At 31.7% G+C, this 25630-nt stretch overlaps 2 protein-coding genes across 10 annotated transcripts; both read left to right on the forward strand.

Annotated features, from left to right (window-relative positions):
- The first annotated feature begins 823 nt into the window (after nt 1-823).
- Nucleotides 824-5647, forward strand: LOC115702180 (uncharacterized). Its single transcript, XM_030629633.2, has 7 exons — nt 824-1020; nt 1896-3217; nt 3329-3384; nt 3758-3988; nt 4086-4377; nt 4995-5191; nt 5325-5647. The coding sequence occupies exons 2-7, from the start codon at nt 1997-1999 to the stop codon at nt 5476-5478; spliced, it is 2151 nt and encodes a 716-aa protein (XP_030485493.2). The 5' UTR covers nt 824-1020; nt 1896-1996; the 3' UTR covers nt 5479-5647.
- Nucleotides 5648-21775: 16128 nt separating this feature from the next.
- Nucleotides 21776-25027, forward strand: LOC115702189 (transcription factor TGA3). 9 transcript variants are annotated; one of them, XM_030629678.2, is made up of 10 exons: nt 21776-21970; nt 22268-22360; nt 22600-22782; nt 22875-22952; nt 23045-23098; nt 23268-23345; nt 23446-23497; nt 23604-23878; nt 24175-24402; nt 24546-25027. In XM_030629678.2, exons 2-10 carry the CDS (start codon nt 22358-22360, stop codon nt 24699-24701), a joined length of 1107 nt encoding a protein of 368 aa, XP_030485538.1. In that variant the 5' UTR covers nt 21776-21970; nt 22268-22357; the 3' UTR covers nt 24702-25027. The 9 variants fall into 9 exon arrangements, with proteins under 9 accessions (XP_030485538.1, XP_030485512.1, XP_030485499.1 ...); XM_030629652.2 differs by having other exon boundaries at nt 21777-21970; nt 22593-22782; nt 23039-23098; XM_030629639.2 differs by having other exon boundaries at nt 21777-21970; nt 23039-23098.
- Nucleotides 25028-25630: the final 603 nt, after the last annotated feature.

The raw sequence follows: 25630 nt of genomic DNA on the forward strand, positions 1-25630 counted from the left end.
TAAAACATCGAATATAGGGTTCAAACAGTTTGTTGCACTTGTGATTCTTTTATTTTATACATGTGTAAAATAGATTGTTTGAAGTTTGAACACTACTTTCTATATTATAAATTATTTCGAATTTCTTAAATTTTACTAGATGTCTTAAATAACTACAACGTACACGATCATGAAAAAAAATTAGACTAACAACTAACAAGTTCTTTTCGAATACTGAAACAGATAGGGATACATTGTTGCACCAATTTTAGGGGTGCATTGTAGAATTTTCTATTTTTTTTGTGTTTTTTAGGCTAATTAGAATTTTTTGCCTCCTGAACATTGACATGTACCAAATCATAACTCGTGAACTTTGAAGACCGTTAAAATTCCTCATTGAATTATTTAGATTGTTAGATTTGAGGATTTTTGTCTAATTTTAGTAAGAAAAGTCTAACATGGATGAAAGTTCAGGAGCATGATTTGGCACATGTCAAAGTTCGAGGGACATAATTTGGTAGATAACAAAATTCGGAAAGTATGATTTAGTACATGGATAATCACCGAATTAGTAAAATTGAATGAAATTGAACAAAAATCCTTAAATCAACAATTTTAATAGTTCAGGAAGAATTTTTAACTTCTAAAAAAAATTAAAAGAACATAATTTGGTACATGTCAAAGTTCATGGAGTAAAAATCTTAATTAACCTTTTTCTTAAAAACAAATTGTAATTTTGTAAATATTTGGAAGAATGAAGGGTGAAATAGAGAAAATGAAGATGAGGGGACACGTGTATGAAATCCATTAGGATAACAAAGTCAAAAAAGAATAAGATTATTCACCAAAATTTCATGTTAATTTTCAGCCCACGGACTTCCCGCTTCTCTCTCTCTCTCTCTCCTGTGGTTTCCAATTTTAATACAAATATTGAAACTTTCAGACAATTAATGCGTTATATATAATATATATATATTCGTTACTGCATTGGGACCATTCTCCAATCTTCAACCACAAATCATCATCACTTCTTTCAGATCTGTAAGCTTTCTTTCGTCTTTTCTTTCTTTCTTTCTTTCTTTTGGGTGAGTTATTTTGTTTGTTTCATTGTTTACTTTTCATGTTCTTGAGTTTCATTTCATGCATCACAATTTGTGGACATTGACACCCGATCAATTTGTTATTTTTCCACCTAATATCTCATAAGTTGAAAAATTTGAGTAAAGAACAGGGTTTTGAGTTGTGGTTTTATTTTAGGGATGAAGAATTTGAATAAATGTTACTTCTTTTATGGTCTCTGTTGATTTAGACAATGATGAGGGACTATTGGGGGTGAGAAGTTAAACATAAAAAGATGGGTACTGTTTCAAGTTGAAGTTACATTATTTTCATGATGGAGAAGTAACAATTATTTCAAGATACTATGCTGTATTTAGTAGCTGATTGGGAACCTACCGTTGAATTATTTAATACCCTTTTGTTGTTTTAGGCATGTATTATATATCTTAATTTTGAATCAAGATTTCAGTTTATCTTTAAAGAAAGTAAAATGATTGCAAATAAGCTTAATCAAAATGGGTTAATTTGTATTTTAATTTGGATTATGCATTCATGTATGGCGTTGGTTTAATCGTTGCACACAAATCCGTTTTTGTTACCCGGCTGACGTTATGCTAGCTATTTCTTAAGCACTCTTTTCGTTAAGTGATTTACCTTTTTTTTTTTTTTTTTTTTCCAGATTTTTGTTAGTTTAGAGCTTATTAAGTATGTAAATTCATTTATTTATTTTTTTTAAAAAATAAAGTGAAATTTTGTCACTTGATGTGTTGATAGAAATATCTGATGCATTTGGAATTTCGCAAGTTATGACATTGCTGTTGTTGTTGTTCTTCTTCTTCTTCTTCTTCTTATTGCAGGATCTACATAACTCTATTGAGTCACAGACTACAAGTGTATTAACACATATAGGGCTTTGTTTTCATGAGTTAGAACTAAGATTATTTATCTAGTTGGCTTTATGGAAACAAAAGAATCAATGAAGGAAGAAATCACAAGTCCTCTTGCTGCTGAGAAGTTGGAGGGAGAAGCACTTGTTGTTGAAAAAAATGAACCTGTATCAGAAATGAAATCTCTGGACATAGAGGCTGATGAGAAACAAAAGGACTATGCTGATGAGAGGAATGACTGTGTGAAAATTGAGACCCAAGTTCAAGAAGAAGACAATGATGGGAAAAATAATAATTTGGAGCAGAAGATAGTTGAAAGCAAGGCTCTGGAATCTACTGATGAAGATTGTGCATCAACATCTCAAAAAGAGACAAATGAAACTACAGAGGAGACTCTTGGAGAGGAGAATGAGCAAGAGCCGGTTTTTGATGGAACAGAGGTTCCTGGGATGGAGGCTAGCAGAAGCACATCTACCCGATCTTTAGATCTTGATTCTGAGACCCAAAAGGTAGTTGATAAGGCGGTGGCATTAAAAAACCTTGTGAAGGAGAAGGGTGCAGTTGCGGTGTCAACTTTTTTGCGTCGCCTTTCTGGTAAAAAAGATGAAGATGGACATGATGTTTCTGAGAATCAAGATAAGAATGTTTCAGAGTCTGCTAAAGTTGATGGAGCCGAAGAAGCTTCTCAGAAAACAGCAGAAAAGTCTGCATGGAATCCCCTTACTTATATTACCTTGTCTCGTGATGTTGATCCAACAAACTCTGAAGAGAAGAATGCAGTCAATGAAGGACCACCACAGCACTTAGCTATGAAAGGAAGAGCTATACTGTACACAAGGTTAGGGTGCCAAGACTGCAAAGAGGCTAGGCTATTTTTGCACAGGAAGAAGCTTAAATATGTTGAGATTAATATTGATATCTACACCGGTAGAAAGCAGGAGCTAGAGAAGATTGCTGGGTCTTCTGCTGTTCCAAAGGTGTTCTTTAATGAAATCCTGATCGGAGGCCTGATTGATCTAAAGAGTCTGGAGGAGTCAGGAAAGCTTGATGAGAAAATTGATTATCTGATTACTGAAGAACCATCATTTGAAGCACCTTTGCCTCCACTTTCTGGTGAAGATGATCTGTCCAGTAGTGGAGCTATTGATGAACAAGCTTTAATTGTCCGGAAAATGAAAGAGTCTGTGGCCGTCAAGGACCGATTTTATAAGATGCGTAGGTTCACTAGCTGTTTTCTGGGTTCGCAAGCGGTGGATTTCTTTTCAGAAGATCAGTATCTGGAAAGGGAAGAGGTTAGTAGGAAAATTGAATGTTTTTCTTCAGCAGACTAATATATGTGTTTCAGGTTTATTTTTGTTCTTATCTGTTTCCCTTTTTTCTTGTTCTCCTGTATTGTGAGCCAGGCTACTGAGTTTGGGAGAAATCTAGCAGACCAACTCTTTTTTCAACATGTTCTTGGGTGAGTCATCAATTTGAATGAGTGGTTGACTTATTTGTATTATTAAGAAGCTTTTACAAGGAAGTATTAGAGTAGAGTAAGATTAAAATAAAATTAATATATTCTTGATGTAAACTATAGGTTTTTAGGAGAAGTTTATGTAATAAGGTATCAATTTTGTTATGATGTATTTCTTTTTTTAAAAAAGAAATTATTTATTTTAAATGGCTGATGATAATCAAGGGGGCATCAGTTTCTCCAGGAATCATGATTTGTAGCTAATTAAATGAAACAACTTTGTTTCACATTATGTAAAATGTTTTTTTTTTTCCATTAGTATGTTTGTCTTTGTATTTTTATATGGGTTCTCATCAGTGGTTTTTGCTTATTCCAGTGAAAATCTATTTGAGGATGGTAACCACCTTTACCGGTTCTTAGATGATGATCCTATTGTTTCTGAATGTCACAACATTCCAAGGGGTTTAACTGATGTGAAGCCAAAGCCTATTACAGAAATTGCATCAAGATTGAGGTTTTTGTCTTATGCAATTTTTGAAGCCTACACATCAGAAGATGGAATGCATGTTGATTATGTTAGTATTTATGGCAGTGAGGAGTTTGCAAGGTTTGTTTAATGGTCTAGGCTGTGGGAATAGCAGCTTTATTTTTCGTTAGCATATGTGGTATTGTACTGTACTTAAGTAATTTGTTATGATTCACAGGTATTTGAGAATAGTGGAGGAGCTTCAAAGAGTTGAATTACTGGAAATGCCAAGAGAAGAGAAACTTGCTTTCTTTATAAATCTATACAATATGATGGCCATCCATGCGATATTGTTGTGGGGTCATCCAACTGGAGCCCTAGAAAGAAGAAGATTGTTTGGAGACTTTAGGTATGTTATTGGTGGATCCACATTTTCCCTTTCAGCTATTCAAAATGGAATTTTAAGGGGTAACCAGCGACCACCGTACAATCTCATGAAGCCATTTAATGCAAAAGATAAACGTTCCAAGGTATGATTCCATTTTTCATAGTCAAGTAACATGAAAGTCATTTTCTCTTTTCTTCTTTTAATGGGGTTGGGTCTTTTGTATTGATATGTTATCATGGTACGAGTCTAATTGACAAGATTGTTAGATACGTAATTATGTACAATTTCCCCTTGAGCAAAATTATGTATCAATTTTCAAGCTTCTGTCATAAACTAAAAGTTATTCTGGCCCCTTGTGAGTTCATCTGTATATTTCTAGGAATTACTATTAAGCAAGTCCATATTGCTTCCTATGTAGCCTGTGATGCAGATTGATATAGATATACTTATACTATACTATATACTATCATTTACTGATGCAGAGTAGTATTACTAAGTATATATAATGTCATTTACTTATGTTTTGTCATTTTATGCATATGTCGTTGTGTATAGCTTTTATTAATTGTGTCGTTTGAGTCAATAATTCATTAAATAGCTTTTTCACTATGGCTTTTCCCAGTCCATTTCTTCACTGTCATAACTCTTGAACTTGTAGACCACCAGGGCCAGGAAAATAAACTCTTTAAAGATAAATAGTATTCCCAGTCACTTTATTTATATAGACACTCATCCTTTTTATTGTCTTTGTAATTTTAGGTGGCTCTTCCTCATCCAGAACCTCTTGTTCACTTTGCGCTTGTTTCTGGTAACCAATCTGGGCCTGCTCTTAGATGCTACTCGCCCGAAAACATTGACAAAGAGTTGATGGAATCAGCCTGTAATTTTCTAAGGAGGGGTGGAGTTATCATTGATTTTGAAGCCAAAGTAGCATCACTTAGCAAGATGCTGAAATGGTAAGTTTGTTACTATGTGTTTCCAATGATAACATGTGTTTTATACTTTTCTTTTGTTTTCCCCATTTTGTTTGATCATGCAGTCTTTCTTACATATTGCCTAATATTATCTCCTTCATCATGGGATTCTCAGGTTTAGTGTAGATTTCGGTAAGAATGAGATAGAAGTACTCAAGTTTGTTTCGAACTACTTGGACCCGGCTGTGTCGGAAGCTCTAGTAGAGCCTCTTGCTAACTCTCAGCTGAAGGTGACATATCAACCTTACGACTGGCGTTTGAACTGTTGAGTTTTGTAGTTTTTTTTTTTTCTTATAGTTACAATATACCTCGATACATAAAATTCTCCTTGTTAAAGAAAAGAAGATGGAGTCTTGTACTAGTTCATTTGAAATCTTTTAAGAACATTAAATACAATTGGAATTTATGTTAAACTTAAAAAAAAAAGTATGATTCAAAGTTGAATGCCCTTGTAAAATTATTTCAGAATTCTACCTTGTTTCTTTCTAGTAGTTTTAACTTTCAACCAAGAGATAATAATGCAAAGAGCTGCAATAATAAATTATAAAATGTTATATTCGTTGGAATACCATATTACCATCTAAAATTTTCGTGCCCACGTAAAATGTAGTTTTTTCTTCCCTGTCTTAGAAACATGTTTTTGGTTTAAAGATTTGGTATACACACATTATAGTATGTCGCTAATTTTTCCTATAATTATGGAAAAACTTTTTTTTTTTCATTCCAAAAATTCAAATATATGTTTTTTTTTTTATACATATATATATATGTTTAATATATATGGATGAATTGTTTTTAATAAAAATAATCATTAAGAAAGTCTAAGGTTCTCTCTGAAATTGAGAGTTTGTCGCCAATTGAGATTTCTTTTCTCCTTTCTGGCCTTGGCTTGCCAACCTGTTTGTGGGTTTGGTAGTGGCTATGGTATGGTTGGCGGGTGTTTGATTGTACATTTGAAGGAAAGAGTTATCTGAGGGTGGATCGATATTTTTTGGTGTTGGATTTTGGGGTTTTTGCTTGGAAGTTGGTGATTCGTCGGGGTTGAGCTTCACGGTAGAGATACTGGGTGCTTCTTCTATTAGTTGTAGGGTTGATCTGCGTGGTTGTGGCGGCGCCCCAATTTTTGATGTGTTGGTGTTTGGTGATCCCATTATTCTTCTTTGGTGATTTTCCTTTCCTGTTTTATTTTTCAGCAATTATTTATTTTATTGTCTTATGCTTTTAATGGGTATTGTTGTTTTTATTCCGAGTGAGGTTTCTCTGCTCAGTGGTCAGATACGGGGATTCTTAGATTGTTATTAATCCCTTGTTCTATGCAATGGTCTTTCAATATGTTTGTCCTTAGTTTGGTTAGTTTTGTTATTCTCCTTTATTCTAGTTTCAAAATTAGGGTGTCTCTACCAAATTTTTATTGGAAGATCTTTGGCTGATTGTCATTGATAAGAATGATCTGTCACGTATTCATTCAAGATAAAAATTTAACTTTCTTCAAATTCTTGTGATGCTTCGCAGATGGTGACTTATTAGTCATTTAGTTGAAGATGTTGTTCGAATATTTTTTCCTATTTATTGTAATTGTTAACCTATTATTGTTGATCTTGCTTGATGAGAAATATGTGTATGTAATGGACTATGTCCAATGGTCATTCCATTTACCTTCAAAAAAAAAAAAACCATATAGAATGCGCAAAATGTATATTGTATATGCGTGATAAAAGAGTGACTTATGCATCTTATATATGGTATTATGTTCTCATGGATTCTAATAATATTAAAAAGTGTGTAGTGTCTTTATTTTAATAAAAGTAAAAATTACTGTCAATTTTTTATTTTATTCTTTTCTCAACTTTTGCATCCAAAAATACATATTAGAGTATTCTTTTTCAAATTTTAAAGATTAGAAAATATAAAATAAAATAAAAATACTTAGGCATATATTTTTTAAGGCTAAGTCCAATAGAACTCTAAAATGTTAAACTCATTGAGAATTTTACACTTCCAACCATATTCTAAAATTTATGCTATATATAATATTATTTATAGTCTCCTACTAATATTAGTGTTACACTATAAATTATACCAATTATTTCTTAATGTTTTTAGTCGTAAATAATATATTTTTAATTAAACTTTTCAATATATATTATTTGTATTTATTTATAATTTACTAAAATAATATGATAATCAAAAGTATAATTTTAGTGTTGTGATTGAAATAGAAAAAAATGTAGCGATAAAATTCTATCTTTTTTGCGTTGCTTGAAATAAGAATTTTAATTATTACTCTTATAAAAATAAATTCTCCTTATGACATTTAGAGCTTGTTCTCTTTCTCTTTCTCTTTCTCTTTTTCTCTCTCTCTCTCTACTTTGCTAATAATAAGTTGATGCCGATATCCCATTTTTATATTGGATATATTACTACATTAGGATACCTAAATAGAGATTAAGAAAATAAAATAATGAACGTCATTATCTCTAAATTCCATATAATGTAAATACCCAAACATAAGAAAGGCTACAATATAATGTCTCCTTTCAATAGAATTTCTGATTCCATACTTACAAAAATGATGTCTATACACTATTATGACGTGGTAAGTAAGAGACGTGAAAGGCCTACTACGTCACTTTTTGTCCTATTTTATTTTTGAAGAAAAAAATACTTTAAATTTGTTCATTCAAACGTTATAAGGTGACGATTTGTTCATGTAGAAGTAACATTAGAAGTTTCTTTAGAAGATAAATAAATAATTTTGTTTTATTTTACATACTAAACTTGTAGAAGTAATTTGTTCATGTCGAAGTAACGTAAAAAGTTTCATGTAGAAGTAATAATTATTTTACATAATAAATAATTTGTTTATTCAAACACGTCATATTTTAAAGGTAACGTTTTGTTCATGTAAAAGTAACGTTAAAAGATTTTTTAGAAGATAAATAAATAATTTTATTTTACACATACTACTTACAACATTACGATATGTCATCAATCTTAATCAATTAAATACTTTCATGTTCTCTCCCCCCCCCCCCCCCCAAAAAAAAAAAAAATACTTTCATATCGCCAAAAAAGTCACAAATAAATATTCTCATTATGATTTGTTTTTTTAAAAAAAATTAAATGAAGTAGCAATTTTTGATATTCCAATTACGTGTGACGTGTGTTAGCTAATTAAAAAATAGAGAAGAAACGGGTCGTCGGGTAGAGACCCCTTTATCCCTTTTATTTCTCACCTGGTGGAGTCCCGTGGCCTTATCAATATGCACATCCAAGGGGATATGATGACTTGGGACAACCACCGGTCGGGAGAGAACCATGTGAAGTCGACCCTTGATAAAGGCATTGTGAATGGTGCCTGGCTTCACCTGTTCCCCAAAGCTATTCTCTGTTCTGTCCAGACTAGTACTTCTGACCATAGACCGTTGTGTCTTGATACGGTAGGGACAGTGTCTAAATTTAAGAGGTGCTTCAAATTTGAGGAAAGTTGGACGAGGGATGTTAGAAGCAACCTTGTTGTTGCCAACGCTTGGGATTTGGTGGGCCATCCTTGGGCTCTCGCCCGCATTTTTAAAAAGTTAGGAGCTACTTGGGTGGCTCTTCTTCAGTGGAAAAGAACGCAATTTGGGAAAATTGATGAGGTTATTAAAGATTTGGAGCTAGAACTTGATAGAATTCAGCTGTTGCCTGCTGGTACTAGAGATTGGAAGTTGGAGTGTGACATCAGACGTAACCTGAATGAAGCAAGAACCAGGAAAGCTGTTTACTGGAAACAAAGGGCGAGAATTGAGTGGCTTAAGGATGGTGATAAATGCTCCAAATTCTTCTTTCTCTCTGCTGCTATTAGAGGAAGGAGAAATGCCATTGAGTGCATTTTGAATAAACATAATGTCTGGATAAATGAGGGGGAATTAATTGGTCAGGAATTCTTGGATTTTTTCAAGGGTATTTTCTTTGGATCTAATCATGACAGGCCATTGGATTGTGGCCATTTGTTTAGGGAAATGGTTTCTCTTGAGGACCAGGTCGAGGTTGTTGGGTGCCCCTCCCGCGAAGAAATAAGAAGTATTCTATTTGCCATGAGTAATCATAAAGCCCAGGACCTGATGGAATGTCCGTTTTATTCTTCAAATACTATTGGGAGTCAGTTGGGGATGATTTCTGTGATGCTGTCACTAATTTCTTTGTCAAAGGAAGAATGCACAAGGGTGTGAATTCTACGAATGTTGTGCTGATTCCAAAAGTGCAAAACCCGAAGAGACCAAATCAATTTAGACCCATCTCTCTTTGCAATGTGATGTATAAGGTCATTTCTAAAATTATTGCAAATAGAATTAAGCCTATCCTCCCCTCTCTTATCTGCCCTACTCAAGCTGCTTTCGTTCCAGGAAGGAATATTCAAGATAATAATGTTTTGGTGCAAGAGATTATCCACTCCTTCAATAGGAAGAAAGGAAAAGAGGGCTTCTTTGCGATCAAGATAGACCTTGTTAAAGCTTATGATAGGCTGAGTTGGACTTTTATAGATCATGTTCTTGGTTGTTTTGGATTCCCTCAAAAATTTTGTAGTTGGGTCTCTCAGTGCATTTCCACCACCTCACTCAATATTTGTCTTAATGGTGGTCCGGTTGGCAAGATCATGCCTTCTTGCGGTCTTCGCCAGGGTGACCCATTATCCCCCTACCTCTTCATCTGCGCAGCGGAAGTGTTTTTTAGACTATTAGAAGAAGTGCTTGGGAACAGAATTATTCAAGGGATAAAGCTAAGTAGGGGGGTCCAGTGCTATCCCATATTTTCTTTGCTGATGACCTCATCTTGGTTGGTCGGGCTAATAAATGAAGCTAAATTCTTTTGGACTTGTCTGGAAAAGTTCTGTTCGTGGTCTGAGCAGAAGGTCAATAAACTCAAAACATCAATATTCTTTAGCAAAAATACCCTGGTTGGAATGAGGAGAGGAATTAAGGAAGCTCTGGGTATAGACACTCCCGAAGGGGTTATTAAGTATTTGGGGTTGCCTCTCTTCAGATCAAGACAAAAAGATGCTGACTTTAATTTCATTCTTGAGAATCTCACATCTAAACTTCAGGGGTGGAAGGCTAAAACATTATCAAAAGCGGGCAGGGCTACCCTTATTAAGTCTGTGGGACTGTCTTTGCCCATCTATGCCATGCAAACCACCAAATTGATGGTTTGATTCGCGATTTCTGGTGGGGCTTTGAAAGGAACCATGGCCTTTGTCTCAAAGCCTGGGATAAACTTTGCCTTCCCAAGTATTTAGGGGGACTGGGATTTCGGAAAACAAAAGAAATGAACCTTGCCTTTTTGGCTAAGTAGGGGTGGAATTTACTAACTGGGAGTCAGTCGTTATGTTGCAAGATTCTGGAGGCTAAATACCTTAGGGGAAAGTATTTTCTCAACTGCAAGTACAAAGACTCTGATTCCTGGTTTTGGAAGAATGCTGTAAAAGCTAGTGCAATCCTCCGGAAAGGGGCATGCAAGAGGGTTGCTGATGGAAGAGACACTAGTATTTGGAGGGACCCTTGGATCCCTCACTTGAAAGGTTTCGTCCCGAAACCAAATGGAAGTGTAGTTACAGATAATAATTGTGTGGCTGATCTCTTGTCTCCTAGGGGTGGGTGGGATATTCATAAGCTAAAAAATCTTTTTGATCATGAGACTGTTTTAGCTATTCTGAAAGATGGAACACCCCTAGATTGGGAAAGGACAGTTGGTTATGGACCTTGGAGAGTAATGGGCGTTTCTCTTGTAAATCGGCTTATCTGACTCAGGCCTTGGAGAGAGCACCCCAATGTAATGTCACCCCTGCTCTTTGGAATAAACTTTGGAATAGTAGCATAATGGAGCGTCATAAGGTTCTTTGGTAGTGCATCCTCTCTCAAGCTCTCCCCATTCGAGCAGTGATTAAAAGAAGATTTCAGATTGAAGATACTAGTTGTCTGTTTTGTGGTTTGGGTGAGGAAACTATAGAACATTTGTTTCTTACCTGCGATGTAGCGATGCACTTGTGGCGCTCTTTTCCGTGGGAAATCTTCCCTGTGTGTGATACTGGTATTCGAGTTTGGGATTGGGTGAAGTTCATTTGGAGCCTTAATAAGAGGGGTATCCGAGTAGAGGATGTTTTTCTTTATGCTTCAATTGTTGTTGACAATATGGAGAATGCGTAATGAGGTGGTACACAATAATTTTCCTAAAATGTATTGACCAAATTTGTTCTTCATTTGCAGAGTCACATACTTCTCTCATGCCTAGTCCTTCGCCACCTGTGAAGGATTGCTGGACGCCTCCACCTCTGGATTGGATAAAATTAAATTGTGATGTTTGAGTGGGTTTGGAGAGTATGTGCACAACTGTTGTGTTAAGAATCACCTGGGGATGGTGATTTCTATTCATGCGTCCTGATTGGATTTCTCGGAGGCTCTTTGTGGAGAAGCGGCGGTCTGTTATTGCTTGGCGGTGTCTGTTGCTTTAGATTTGAAGTATAAGTATGTTATTGTGGAGAGTGACTCGAGATTAGCAATCAATGCTCCCAATGGGAAGGCGTCCCATTGGGCTCTAGAGAACTATGTTTCCTTTTGTACTAAATCTTCTCATTATTTCATTTGTTGTAATTTTTCGAATGTTAGTAGGAACTGTAACTTTGCGGCCCACAATGTCGCTAAGTGGGCTTTCACCCACCAGGTATATGGATCGATCCCGATCAACTCTGTACCGAAGAAAATATTGTGTAACGACCATGAGGTCTAGTTTTCTTTAATATATATCTACGCTTATTTTCAAAATAAATTAATAAATAAATAAACTATAAGGTACTAAATTTGTATACAGCCGATTAATCACTTCCTACGATCAAATATATTATGCTTAATCAAACATCAATCTAGCTAATGTATTTTTCTAAAAGTGTATTGATGATGGAAATACTTGCCGGTAACCAGGGGTTATTAATTTATTTATATTGATAAAGTTTAATAATTAAATATACATTTATGTATCTTCCAGTCTATGAAATTCATTACATACATATACTTATATAAATAAATTGTTAATTATGATTTTTGTCCTCGAATTTTAACATGTCAAATATTGCGCGGAAACTTTTTAGGCCATTAAAAATTCTCTCCAAATAACTATTAAAATTGTTCAATTCAAGGATTTTTGTCCAAGTTAAATTTTACTGATGTTGGTGATTGTCCATGTACCAAATCGTGCTCTTGAACTTTAATATGTACCAAATTGTGCCTCCCGAACTTTTACACGTACTAAATCTCCTGAACTTTCATCTATATTAGGCACCCGTTAGTAAAATTAAATAAAAGTTCTTAAATCTAAAAATTTCAATAATAGTACCTAGGCATTCCTATTTGTGCAAAGAGAATTCCAGTTGCAGAATGTGAGGTAATTATTGAAATGATGGTTCAAAGAATTTGAGTTTGGAGTTCTAGGATAGCTATCCTATACCGGAAAAGTAACTCTTGTTGATTCGGTTCGTTTAGCTATCCTGGGCACAAATTATGATAATACCTAAAAAGATCCTGTATAAAGTGAATGCTATTTGTAGGAAATTCTTATGAAAATGTATGGTAGACTCTAATGGCTCGAGAAGTGTTGAACAAAGAGTGAAGGACGACTGGAATTTAGGAGTATTAATTTCCAAATGGAATGAGGCTGCCATTGGAAAATATGCTTGGATGGTAGCAACGAAACATGACATGCTTTGGGTTTGGTTATAAGTTCATATAGTCTATTTTGGAACAGATGATTGGTGGGCCTATACAGTCCCAAATACCAGCAGTTGGTACTGGAGACAGGTTGTTATAGAGTGAAAGAGAAATACAAGAAACTTAATATGGTACTGCAATCATTCATGAATGGGAAAGTGTGGAATAGAATTACAATACCGAAGTATAGATATATTTTATGGCTTGGCTTTCAGTGCTGGACAAATTGCACATGATCAAAGAAAGATTGTTCAATCAAATTTAATTAAGATAGTGCAAGATGATCAATGTTTGTTATGTGGAATGAACAAAGAAACAAGAGACCACTTTGTTTTTCGACTGTCAGTACTTGAGCGCTCTATGCTGGACTCATATCGGAAGTTGGCTGGGTTGGAGAACCTCTGCCTCCACAATTCCAAGGCTATATATTGAGGTAGATAGCTCAGGCAAAGCTCTCTAAATTTACGAAGTAAGTTTTATCATCGGCATTGTTGTTGAGTAAATTTCGCAACACCAAAATGTATTATTTAATTAATATAAAAAGAGAATTTTCAGAGAAGTGACAAGTGCGAGTATTCGACCTAGAATGTCGAGTACTCGACTGGGAATGCAAGAACAATCAACAAGGCTGGAAAAATATCAATAAGACAAAGAATTATAGTGGTTCAGTCAGATTGTGATCTGCTTAGTCCACTGTAGCAAAGGATTCGTAAGTGCCATTTTCATGGTGGATCACCCCTTTATATACAAAGTAGGTGTCCAATCGGTTACATAAGGATCACATTCATTGTTAATCCATTATTTACATATTGAATTGCAATAATTAAACCCAAACAACGTTAACATTAATAAATGAGTGACAGTTACTAAGTCCATCAACGTATGCGTCTTCCGCATCTGCGAGTTGACTGTTCATGTTCCGTTTATTGAGCTCGCAAGGTTATTATCGCGTTAGGGACTGTCCGAGTCTTTAAGCAATCGCCTCTTGTAGACCTCGCATATCGAGCTGATAGAAACTAGACATGTGAGCCTATAGCGGTTTATCAAGGCTATTGGGTCGTTGGGACCAGATTCGCACCATAGAGAGTTGACCTCTATGCTTTTGCAGAAGTATAGAGGGGATACTCGCATATGTCCTGACACATACGAGTTGGATCTACCCTGCATAATGCGAATTACGGTTACGTGATTCGACTTAGGTCGTACTCGCAGTATCTCGCTGGTTTTATCCTGCGCGAGGTCTAAACTTCGAGAAGTCTCTCACGGACATTTCAGCTTTCATTGAAAATCTGAATACACGTGTCATTTAAATAGGAGTCTGGTCTTGAGTTTCTAGGTGAGAGAAATCTCACTATAACACGCATAGGCAGCAGTGGCATCTATGGGCATGCCCAAATAAACTAATTAAAGAATCTCTAGCTACAGTTCAAGTGTTACCAAAGAGAATTAAACAAGATGTTAAAAAATAGAGTTATAGGCCATGTTCTTTTGGTGCTGTATAGAATGTACATAATTGTTTAAGAAAAATTTTAAACCGTCTCAAAAGTTTAGAAAACAAAGTTCAATAAATGTCAAGGGAGCAAAAATATCCTAATAACTTAAATAATAAATATACACAAAGAAATCACAGCATCTTTTGATATGGATTTTTCAATGGCTTTTGACGAGTAATAATAGGTAGAATATAATTTGCAAATACATACATGCAATTTAGTGATGACTTAATTAAGTTTTCCTTTTTCTTTTTTCGTTTTCAAAGGTCTCTCCAGTGTTAATGGTGGAGAATGAATCTATATAGTTTTGTTGGGTTGGGAAGTAGGAAGAAAAAATGTCAATATTCTCTTGATGCTTTCCTTAGGTTTTCATTAAAATATTTAATTGGAATCGTTGATAGTGATCAATATTTATATATAAATATACAATTTTTCTTTAGTTTATTAATTATGCCATGGCTACTATACACTAGTCAATTATATATGTCCTCACCAATATCTTTGTACACTTTGCGTGTACTTTAAATATTTGTGCCATCAATTTCTTTTTCTCCATGCCAAAAACAAATAATATTTTAGAATTTATAAATTTTATATTTATATATTTAAAGATTGAGAAAAAAAAGGTAGGCAAAGATGGAGGTTAATCCAAACCAAACCAAACCCTATGCGTATATAGCTTTTACTAATTGCCTAGAAAGGAAGATTCATTTTATTTTATGATATATATATATATATATATATATATATAATATTTATATAGAAGTACTTTTGACTAGGTAATAACTATTAATAGTTACTACAAAAAATATTTATAAATATTAAATTATTAAATTTTATTTAACGACTAATAATAAAAAAAATTAAACTTCTATACTTATTAATTTAACTATGTAATTAAAAAAAATATGAAAAAACTTACACTATATCAAAATATATTTTATATAAAAAATATTCAACTTAAACTTTTATTAAATATTTGAGCAACAACCTCAAACCAGAAGTTTTTTTTTCTTTTTAATAGATAACAAAATTAAGCATATAAATTTAATTTTTTCAAATAGTACATTAATAATACCCATTAAAAGTATTATACATATTATTTATTTTTATTTTTATTTTTTTTGGCCAAGAATTATACATATTATTTATGTTATCGTTAAAATACTTGATATGTGTTTTGGCTTGGCATCAGCACTATAAGAAAAGATCACTTTATAATAAAAATCTATCTCATAAGTGATATGGGATGAAAAAGTAGATGCTACTTAAATATGACAACTTAAAAAAAGAAAACAAAACCAATTTGATCCACTTTTGAAGCATTAATAAAGGTAAAGTTAAAGTCTTTTTTAATTTCCTTTATTATTTATTTTTTTGTATTAGTGAACCCTTTTAATGGACCTAATTTTTGCTTCTTTTTTGTTTACTGATCGGTTATTTTATTTTTTTATATATATATTTATACACTCATCTCCTATCAACTTTAACTAAACTAATATCAAAAGGATCTTGCTTAAAATGAATCAAAATCTCTTTGTTTAATAGGATAAGATGGCAAATATATATAACATATATATGTAAGAAGTATTCTGTAGTTATTGAACCCATTAAGCAAAGCCATTATGTACCATATAAGTAAGTTTCTTTTTTTTTTTTTTTTTTTGGAAAGGCTCATAGAATAATTAAATTTTTGTCAAGTATATATATCTTTTTAATTACCAAATTAATAAATAAAAATATTTAAAATCATACTCCAATAATTGGTGGTCACCTCAGTGGTGATCATGTAACGAAAAGCCCTACATTTCCAAATTAATTGCCAACTCTCTCTCATGCATACTCCACTTGGCCCTTTTAATTTTTTATTTTCTTATTATAGTAGTTATAATATATATAAATTTGTACTTTTATTCTAAAATATTATTTTCTACTTTTTCTTTATACCTTCAATGCAAAGTTGACACAGCATAATTTCGTCTGACATGGGGTGTCAAAAGGAAGAAAAATAAAACGAAGGAAGGAAGGAAAGAATATACTGCCACAATATTCTATATATTATGTTTTTGCATGGCAACTTTATTAGTTTATTTATATGAAGAAAAAAAATATATTGTAGAAAAGAAATAAATAAATGCACTAATAAATCTAGTTAATAAGGGGATTTAAAATTGATTAGAGATATAAAATTAAATTTACCACTTCAGCTTTAATTAATTAAATTGATTGGTATATAAATTATAGGCAGAATCTAATAATTAATTAATTAATGATCTATTATGTAATCAAATTTCATGGGTGTTTTGGATATATATATATATGTCTCGAGTATATAGCTTTTATAAATTGGATGGGAATTAAAAAGGAGACCATGCACACTTTTTATCAATTATTTTCTTTTGTTCACATTATATAATTAAAATTATTGTCTCATCGATCTTTAATTATTTGAGATAATGCATCACTAAAAATGATCATTATGTCAAAAGTGAGGTACATGTTCTAGATACCTAAAGAAATTTGTCACTACTTTTTTGGGTCTTCTACTGACAATTATATATATATATATATATCCTATTTGAAATATTTAACCCTAGTTTAACTTGTTATCTAGAGTCTATACACTAAACAAAGTGCTTTCACTGAACAATACTAATAATAAAAACAAATTCTAACAGATAAACCAACCAATATTTTGTTTAGGAGTAAAAAGTTACCTCATTTTAGGTTTGATTCAGTAGTACTAAATTAAATGAATACTATGTAACATGAAAGGATTGTGTTTACATTACAGCCAAAAGAAAAAGAAAAGAAATTAAATATGCTCTCCTTTAAAAAAAAAATAGTGTATTGTACCTCCCTTTTTAGGACAGCACCCGAAACTCTCTATAAAGCAAGAGTCGGTTATACATTTAGGTAACGTTTAGTTGGGAGAAATAAAAATGAGAATATGAATATAAATAAGAATAAGAATGAAAAAAATTATTAAATTTTTTCTTATTTTGTATTAGAAATTTTAATACTTTAAAATGCAACTAAAGAAATAAAATGTAAATTGTTTCATTTTTATTTCATTACCTCCAACTAAACGCTAACTAAGTACGTGCATGTTTGGTTAGAGAGGATCAAAGTTATATGAAATTTCATAGTATGATTTGTCTTTGAATTTTTTGTATTAATTACCTATCCATGCTAATTATTATTACACTACGAAATATAGTCTTACAATCTTATACCATGTAATAAGTTTTACATTATTAGGAAAATATGGAACTGAACTTGTATCCTTTATTTCTCTTTTCAAATATTTCATTCTAATATATTACACATTTTATTAGTTTTTATACAATTTATGTAAAAATATGGCTATGTTACTTTTAAAAAAATATATTTTATAGAAAAAATTTAAAAAAATAAAAAATATGGGAAAAAATTATAAGATAATTGGTTACCCATCTAGTTATCTTAAACTTTTTCTTATCATTTTTACTTTTTCTTTTTTTGAATTTTCTTATAAAATAATTTTTTTTAAAAAAAATAACCATATTTTTATTAAAGCAGCATCTCTAACCATGTTTTCTAAACACACTCTTTATCTAAAATAAGGAATAGACTTTAAGGTGGCGTTTGGTTGGAAGTAATGAAATGGAATGGAATGGAAAGGAAACAATTTTCATTCCATTCCTTTGTTTGGTTGCATTTTAAAGTATTGGAATGACATTCCAATAGAATGCTCTTTCCACCATTTTGGTGGAATGGCTATTCCATTTTAAAAAGAATGGAATCACCATTCCAATGTAACAAGAAAAAAAATTTAATTATTTTTTTATCAATTTTTTTATGCATTTTAAATTTTATTCCATTCCATTCCTATTCCTATTCCCATTCCCATTCCTATTCCTATATTTTCATTCCTCCCAACTAAACGCCTCCTAAAAGAATAAGCTCCAACCATACAAAAAGTGATTCAGAATGGATAAAAAGTTCTCTATTTTTTTACTAATTTTTTAAATAGTATTTTAATTAAAAACATTATTATTTTTTATTATTTTATTAAATTAATTTATATATAATAAATTTAAATTATAAAATATTTTTAAAATAATCAAACACTAATTAAAATAGAGAGTATAATTAGAGCAAAAATAGAAAAATTACTTTCTATTTTAACTTTTTAGCTATTTTAATTAAAATTTAGCTAAAAAAATAGAGAAAGTGGTTGGAGATACTTATATAACAAAAATTACTAAAAATGATATGAATGAAAGACAAAATAAAATATTATATTGTGATATTATGTAGACATTTTAAGCATCTTTTAGAGTTGCTTAGGATTGGAGAGATATTTTGATATTATATCATTTGTCATTTTAAGCATCTAAGGGATTATATTATATAATAAAGGAATAATAACTAAAGTAACATTTTTAATATTCTAGTTAAATATTTAGACATAAACTTTCTACCATAGAAATAATTTCGAGGATATGTTTGATGTATATAATAGAGTTTATTATACAATAGTAGAATTAGTCAAGATAATCAGGGTTGGTTTATAGATTCATTCAAATTTTGTAAAAGGGGGCTTAATTAGTTTCTTAATTTGACAGGTGTTAGAGCTTGTTGTAATGGTTTTTCGTGCAATATATTCTTGGGATTTTTCTAAAAATATTTATTTTTTTGTTATTTTCATATTTTTACTGTGATATTTTTTTTTTATATTTTTACTGTGTTAAATTTCCATAAACATTGTCTTAAAGTTTCAAATTTACATAATGTTAAGTATCTTTAAAAATTATTAAAATAATATTATATATAATTATTTAATAAACATTAAATGATTACATTTTTTAGTTTATGAAAAATAATAAAAGAAAGAGAAGATAGAAATGATACTATTTCTAAGCAATTTATTTCTTTATTTTTTCTTCACTCTAATATGGTAAGCATCTTATATGTCCACTGCATTTTTTAAAGCTTCACATGTTGGTTTCATGTAATTAATGTCATATAATAGCTTAGGAATCTTATAACTATGGAAAGACGTACGATAGCTGAATGAATATTCATAATATTAATGGGTTGATTAAACTATTTTTTAATTACCGAAAAAGTTAAAAAATCTTAATAAATTTATTTTTTAAAAAAAAAAAAAAAATTCCAAAGGAATCCCACTGAAAAATAAAATAAAATCATTTAATGGAATCTAAATACTGTCGTATTAGTCGTGTTGTTTCTTAACATAATTGTAAATAATTGACAAAAAGTTGGAACTTAATGGAAATTAAATTAGTGTAATAATTTTTATAAAATTGCCACTATTACTAAATAGTGTCATATTATTAGTTGGTACTTTTAACTTAATAAAATTTTAAATTAAAGGAAGAAAATCAAAGGTAAAAAGAGCATCTAAGACAGATGGGACGCGTGTTACACCCTCCTTGGGTATTGACACATCAGCATATGTATATAGTATGCCATCAACCAATAATGATACTTCTTTTTAATAGAACTTCAAGATCGAGTTTGGTAAATTGTATTACGAGCATTGTGATAGATATTTTAGAGTAGTATTTTCTAAACGTGTTGTTTTATGATTGGCTGACGATATTTTTTAAAGAGTTATTATATTAGACTATAAAGGATCTAATACTTAGTTAAACTAATAATAATATTGACACATATAAATATACTAGGTACTACTAGTGTCTTTTAATATTTTTTTAATTGTATTATATAATATTATATCTCATATTTTTATATAATATTATGTTTAATATTTACTTATATATACATACACATATACTATATTTTGATATAAATCAAAATTTCATATAATATTATACAAATATATTGTTGGGGTATTAACCCAAGTCCCACATTGAAAGAATAGGTAAGAGTTGTCTTGAATATAAGTGTTCTACCTACTCTATTATATGAGATCTTTTGGGAAGGTGCCAAAAACAAAATCGTGAGGGCTTAGGCCCAAAGTGGACAATATCATACTAATTTGGGAGTCAATGTGAGGTAGTGGCCCAATAAGGTGGAAAAGATAGACCCAACAAGTGGTATCAGAGCCAAATGTTTATGAGCACTAGGATAGTGGATTGCATTTGCGATGTGTGGGAGAAGCCTTCAATGTGATGACCTCGCGATTGAAGATCTATATAGTGCCTTGTATCGAAAGTCTAAGGTAGTTTCGCTGGAGGGGGAGGCCATGAGATCGAGAGTCTAAGGTAGTTTCGTTGGAGGGGAGGCCACGAGTATGTGGTCCTTGGTTTGAGGGGAGGATTGTTGGGTATCAACCCAAGTCCCACATTAGAAGAATAGGCAAGAATTGTTTTGAATATAAGTGTTCTACCAACTCCATTAGTATGAGGCTTTTTGGGAAGGTGCCCAAAAATAAAACCGTGAGGGCTATCATACTAATGTGGGAGGCAAAATGAAGTAGTGACTTGACAAAATAGAAGAACGGAGCCCAACATATATAATATTCAACACATTTTAATATAATATTATACACAAACAAATCAATACAATCTCCAATCTACACTCTTTTGTGTTGTTGGCTTTCGGTAAAAGCGACAAAATAATAAGTTAGACACTATAATATGATTTGAAATTTCAGCAAAATAAATATATTAATTTATTTGGGTTATTTTTAAGTTACAAGATTAGTATACAATTATATTTATTATGTTTCGGCATCTAAAAAAAATTAAACTAATTTTTTTTTATTACCAAAACACCTTTAAAGATGTGTAGTGTACTACACAAATATCCTATCATTTTATATATGAAATTTGTAATATAATTAAAAAGAATTAAAAAAGAAATGTTTTGTATATTTTTCAAAAGACTAATTAAGATTTTTTTCTCCTTACACTTTGACATGTAGCCTCCTAAATTTTTCTGGCCGTTAAAAATTCCTTATGAATTATAACGATTATTAGATTTAAAGACTTTTGTCTAACAATTATATTCTATATAGTATATTGACGGGTCCAATATCATCAACCACCTGAATCTGTACACGTGTCACTACCCGATTTTCACTTAGTGGACCCATGAATACATCTCAACCACACATTACGACATGATATGATGGCACCGGTGATGTCAACAAATTTTCCTAATATGAATTTTTTTTTCTTCCTTATTTATTTTTTCGTATAAAAAAACAAAATAAAAAGTGAAGAGTGGCAATGAGACACATCAGTGACTTGGTACGAAGTAGGGACAATGGCTACACAAACGGGTTTACTGTACCACTTTGGCAAAAGAAGCTGAATTATTTTAATGGAGCAAGTTTCTATCCTTTCTTTTATTTTATTTAATAATAATAATTTGGTGACAATTGCTTTTAGTTTTGCTTTATAATATCCTTAGCAGTCTCATTCTCTGAAGTTTTTGTTTTGGGTTCCCAAAATCCAGGACTGTTTAATAGTCAATACTACAATTACACTCTGTCTTAATTCATTCTCTCATCTCTCATTCTTCACTTGGGCCCATTGCATTTCATTCCTAAGGTTAGTTGGTTTTGTGCTTCTCTTCTTCTTTTATTGAATTCCTCTGTTTTGTTCTGTTCAACTCTTGATTGATTGGTTACTGAGAAAGTGAGATGGAAAATGAGAAACAAAAAAAGAAAAAAAAAAAAAGAAGAAGAAGAAGAAGAAAAGAAAGATAAACAACACATGATTTCAAAGTTCAGACCTTTATTATAGTGTTGTTCTTCTTCTTCAGCTATTATATCTGTATATATATACATACATAAATAGCTTTTTTTTTCCTTATTATATTTTGGGTCTTGATGATTTTTATTTTAGATGTTTCAGGTCTTATTGGGTGGTGATTTTGTAGTCATCCAGTTTTGCAAACAAGGCCTCTGACTGAAGGATTTTATCAGAGGTGATAATATGGTAGTTTATCTTTCCTTGTTGAACAAATAAAAATAAAAGATATGAGTTTTCCCAATTGTTTAATGCTATAAAGTAAATAAATGTATATTAGTTTTGGAGTTGTGGTTGTGAAATGGTGAACCCAACATTTAATAAACCTATATATATATATATAAGATCACACCCAAATGAAATCATACCAAAGAAAGGGCATATATTGATTAATAGTAGTAATTATAATGATGTTAATTAGTTGACAGGGTATGAGCTCTTCTTCATCAACTGTACAGTTTGAAAGGTCAAGAGAAATGGGGATATATGAGCCATTCAGACAGGTTCCCATGGCCATGTGGAAAAACTCCTTTGAAAATGATAATAATAACATCTTATACACACCCAATTCAACTATTGTTGAGGAGGTGGTTCCTAGTCAAGAAACCAAGGTATTTATTTATATTAATCAAAGACTATATATATTAAACTACTTTGTTTGATACATGTGATAATTATCTTTTTGGACATCTTTCTTTTCTAGCTTGAGTTTATATCTCATGAATCGGTAGGACCTTCAGAAAATGACCAAGAAGCTCATAAATTTACTGATGATAACAAGGTTACGTATTGTGCATATAAGTGATAATATTCCTTTTCTTTATATGTATATGAATATGAATATGTAAACGTATATTTTCTTTTTAGGTGCAGAGAAGATTGGCACAAAATCGTGAAGCTGCAAGAAAAAGTCGTTTGCGGAAAAAGGTTAAAAGAAACTTGTTTTATTTTGATGCTCATGATTTGACTGATATATATATATATAAATATTCAAAAATAATCTGTAATAAAACTTGTTCAATTAATTCATAATGAACAAGTGGCATGTATATTAAATGGGCTAATTAAATTATTATAACTATTACATTATGTATAGGCTTATGTTCAACAATTAGAATCAAGCCGTATGAAACTAGCCCAATTGGAGCAAGAACTTGAGAGATCTAGGAAGCAGGTAAGGTGAATTCATTATTATTATTATCAATATTGCTACATGATGATATATAGTACATCATACATAACATCTAATTTATATATCTTGTAATAATGAACAGGGTGCAGCATTCATAGGCAGTAATACTAATAGCTCATCAAGTTTGAACTCAGGTTTGGAAAGTATAGTATTTTCATTCAAATAAAAAAGAGTGAGTGGGAGTTGATTGATTTGTTGAAAATGGTTTTTTCATTTTTTTTTTTTAAATTTAATTTTCAGAAATGGTAGCATTTGATAATAAATACGGGTATTGGGTGGAAGAGCTAAACAGACAGAACGGTGAGCTAAGAAATGCACTGCAAGCTAGAGTAGCATCGGATGTAGAACTTGGTATGTTAGTAGAGAATGGTTTGAACCATTACTACAATCTTTTCCAGATGAAAGAAGAGGCTGCCAAGTCAGACATTTTCTATTTAATGTCTGGAATATGGAGAACCCCAGCTGAACGTTTTTTCCTCTGGATTGGAGGATTTCGTCCCTCTGACCTTCTTAAGGTAATTAACTTTATATTTTCTTTTTTTCTTTAAGAAAAGAGATCACCTGTTGCAGATTCCTTCTCTACTCCTTCGGTAGTTTAGATAATCTCACGAATCACGTGCTAGCTATAAGAGCCTTATACCTAATCCAATCTCGAGAGTTCTCATCTTAGCATAAACCTGTTTATGAGGGGTTGTGGTGAGATTTGAACCCTTAACCCAAACAAGTTAGGATGCGAGGAAAGGCGGGATGCCACTAAAAAAGAATTAATTGATTGGTTGGTTGTGATGAGTGATGTGTTTTGTATAACCAGGTTGTGATGCCACATATCGAGCCAATGAACGATCAACAAGTGGCAGGTGTAAATAACCTTAGGCAATCATCACAGCAAGCTGAAGATGCTCTGTCACAAGGAATAGATAAACTTCACCAGAATCTGGCCTTTAATATGGCAGCTGATCCCATAACTGAAGCTGCTTATGAATCTATAATGGCCGATGCTATAGAGAAGTTGGAAGCACTTGAGATTTTTGTGAACCAGGTAAAAATAAAAGTTAATGAATTTATCATTTTTTATTATTATTTTGAGATTTAATTGTATAATTATTAGTTTTTGTTGGATGGTTGGTTACATATATATGTATATGTATGTATACATACATTATTGGATTGGAATAAATGTAGGCTGATCACCTTAGGCTACAAACAATGAGGCAAATGGCTCGTATTCTAAGGCCCAACCAAGCTGCACGGGCATTGCTCGCCTTAGGGGACTACTTTCACCGTCTGCGCGCGCTTAGCTCACTTTGGTCTGCTCGTCCTCGTCACTCCTCCGCATAATTACTTGTTCCATCTTAATTATAATATCACTACTCAAATATATGCATATTTTCATTTTTATATGTATACATATGCACTAAATCTTCTCAAATGAACAATTAATATATGGGATTCAACATGCATGTATGTGCATACAGCATATATATATATATGCAATGAAAGATCGATCATGTTGAATTATGTTTTGTAGGTTAAAAAGTCTTAAACGACGGCTTTTTTATTTTTATGGTCCAATGATGAATTAGTACTAAATCTAGTGCTACTTAGTTAATTTGTAAAGTTAATTAAAGAAGTTGTTTAATGAAATGGTTGCTACTTGCTACCAATATTTATTGGTGCTTCTTTTCTTTATTATTTCCTTTTTGTTATCCATAGATTAGATGTTGTTTTGAATCATCGTTACTAGTCGAAATGGTTATCCTTTATATAAAGTATTAGTAACATAACTATATGCCCCTTTGATATGATAATAAAAACCAATGATGTTTCTTTCAGCAAAAGTCTAACTTTAACAATCGATCTAACATTTAGGTGGAATGTGTCAAAGGCACACCATAGAATGTGAAATTAGTAAAATATAACTTCATTATCATTATAAAATATATGAAGGCCACTATCTAATAAATGTTATTAAGCACTAGTGTCCAGTGGTGTTCAACACTTTCTATTAATAGCCTTTTACGATTAGATTAGTTAGTGATACTATTTAAAAGTTATTTTCTTAAATTACATGAGATCCAATACTTAATTATACCAATAACAGTATGACACTGAAAAAAATATTAGACACTAATAACTAAGTGTCTTTTCGCATCTTTAGTAAAGTAAAGAGCTCTAAATAGTAAATATTGCCTCTTAAAATATTACAGCCGTATAAAAATAGGGACCATACCGCATTGTGTGAAATTTTGATGGATCCGTACCGAACT

The sequence above is a fragment of the Cannabis sativa genome, chromosome X (genome assembly GCF_029168945.1).
Source record: "Cannabis sativa cultivar Pink pepper isolate KNU-18-1 chromosome X, ASM2916894v1, whole genome shotgun sequence".
NCBI lineage: Eukaryota > Viridiplantae > Streptophyta > Magnoliopsida > Rosales > Cannabaceae > Cannabis > Cannabis sativa.

What these genes read in the sequence shown, in the direction of transcription:
- LOC115702180 (XM_030629633.2), top strand. Translation starts at nt 1,997, where the DNA reads ATGGAAACAAAAGAATCAATGAAGGAAGAAATCACAAGTCCTCTTGCT. An exon ending in AGTATCTGGAAAGGGAAGAG is followed by an intron (nt 3,218 to 3,328) that starts GTTAGTAGGAAA and finishes ATTGTGAGCCAG; the next exon opens with GCTACTGAGTTTGGGAGAAA. An exon ending in CTTAGCAAGATGCTGAAATG is followed by an intron (nt 5,192 to 5,324) that starts GTAAGTTTGTTA and finishes TGGGATTCTCAG; the next exon opens with GTTTAGTGTAGATTTCGGTA.
- LOC115702189 (XM_030629639.2), top strand. An exon ending in TTCCTAGTCAAGAAACCAAG is followed by an intron (nt 22,783 to 22,874) that starts GTATTTATTTAT and finishes TTTCTTTTCTAG; the next exon opens with CTTGAGTTTATATCTCATGA. An exon ending in AATTTACTGATGATAACAAG is followed by an intron (nt 22,953 to 23,038) that starts GTTACGTATTGT and finishes TTTTCTTTTTAG; the next exon opens with GTGCAGAGAAGATTGGCACA.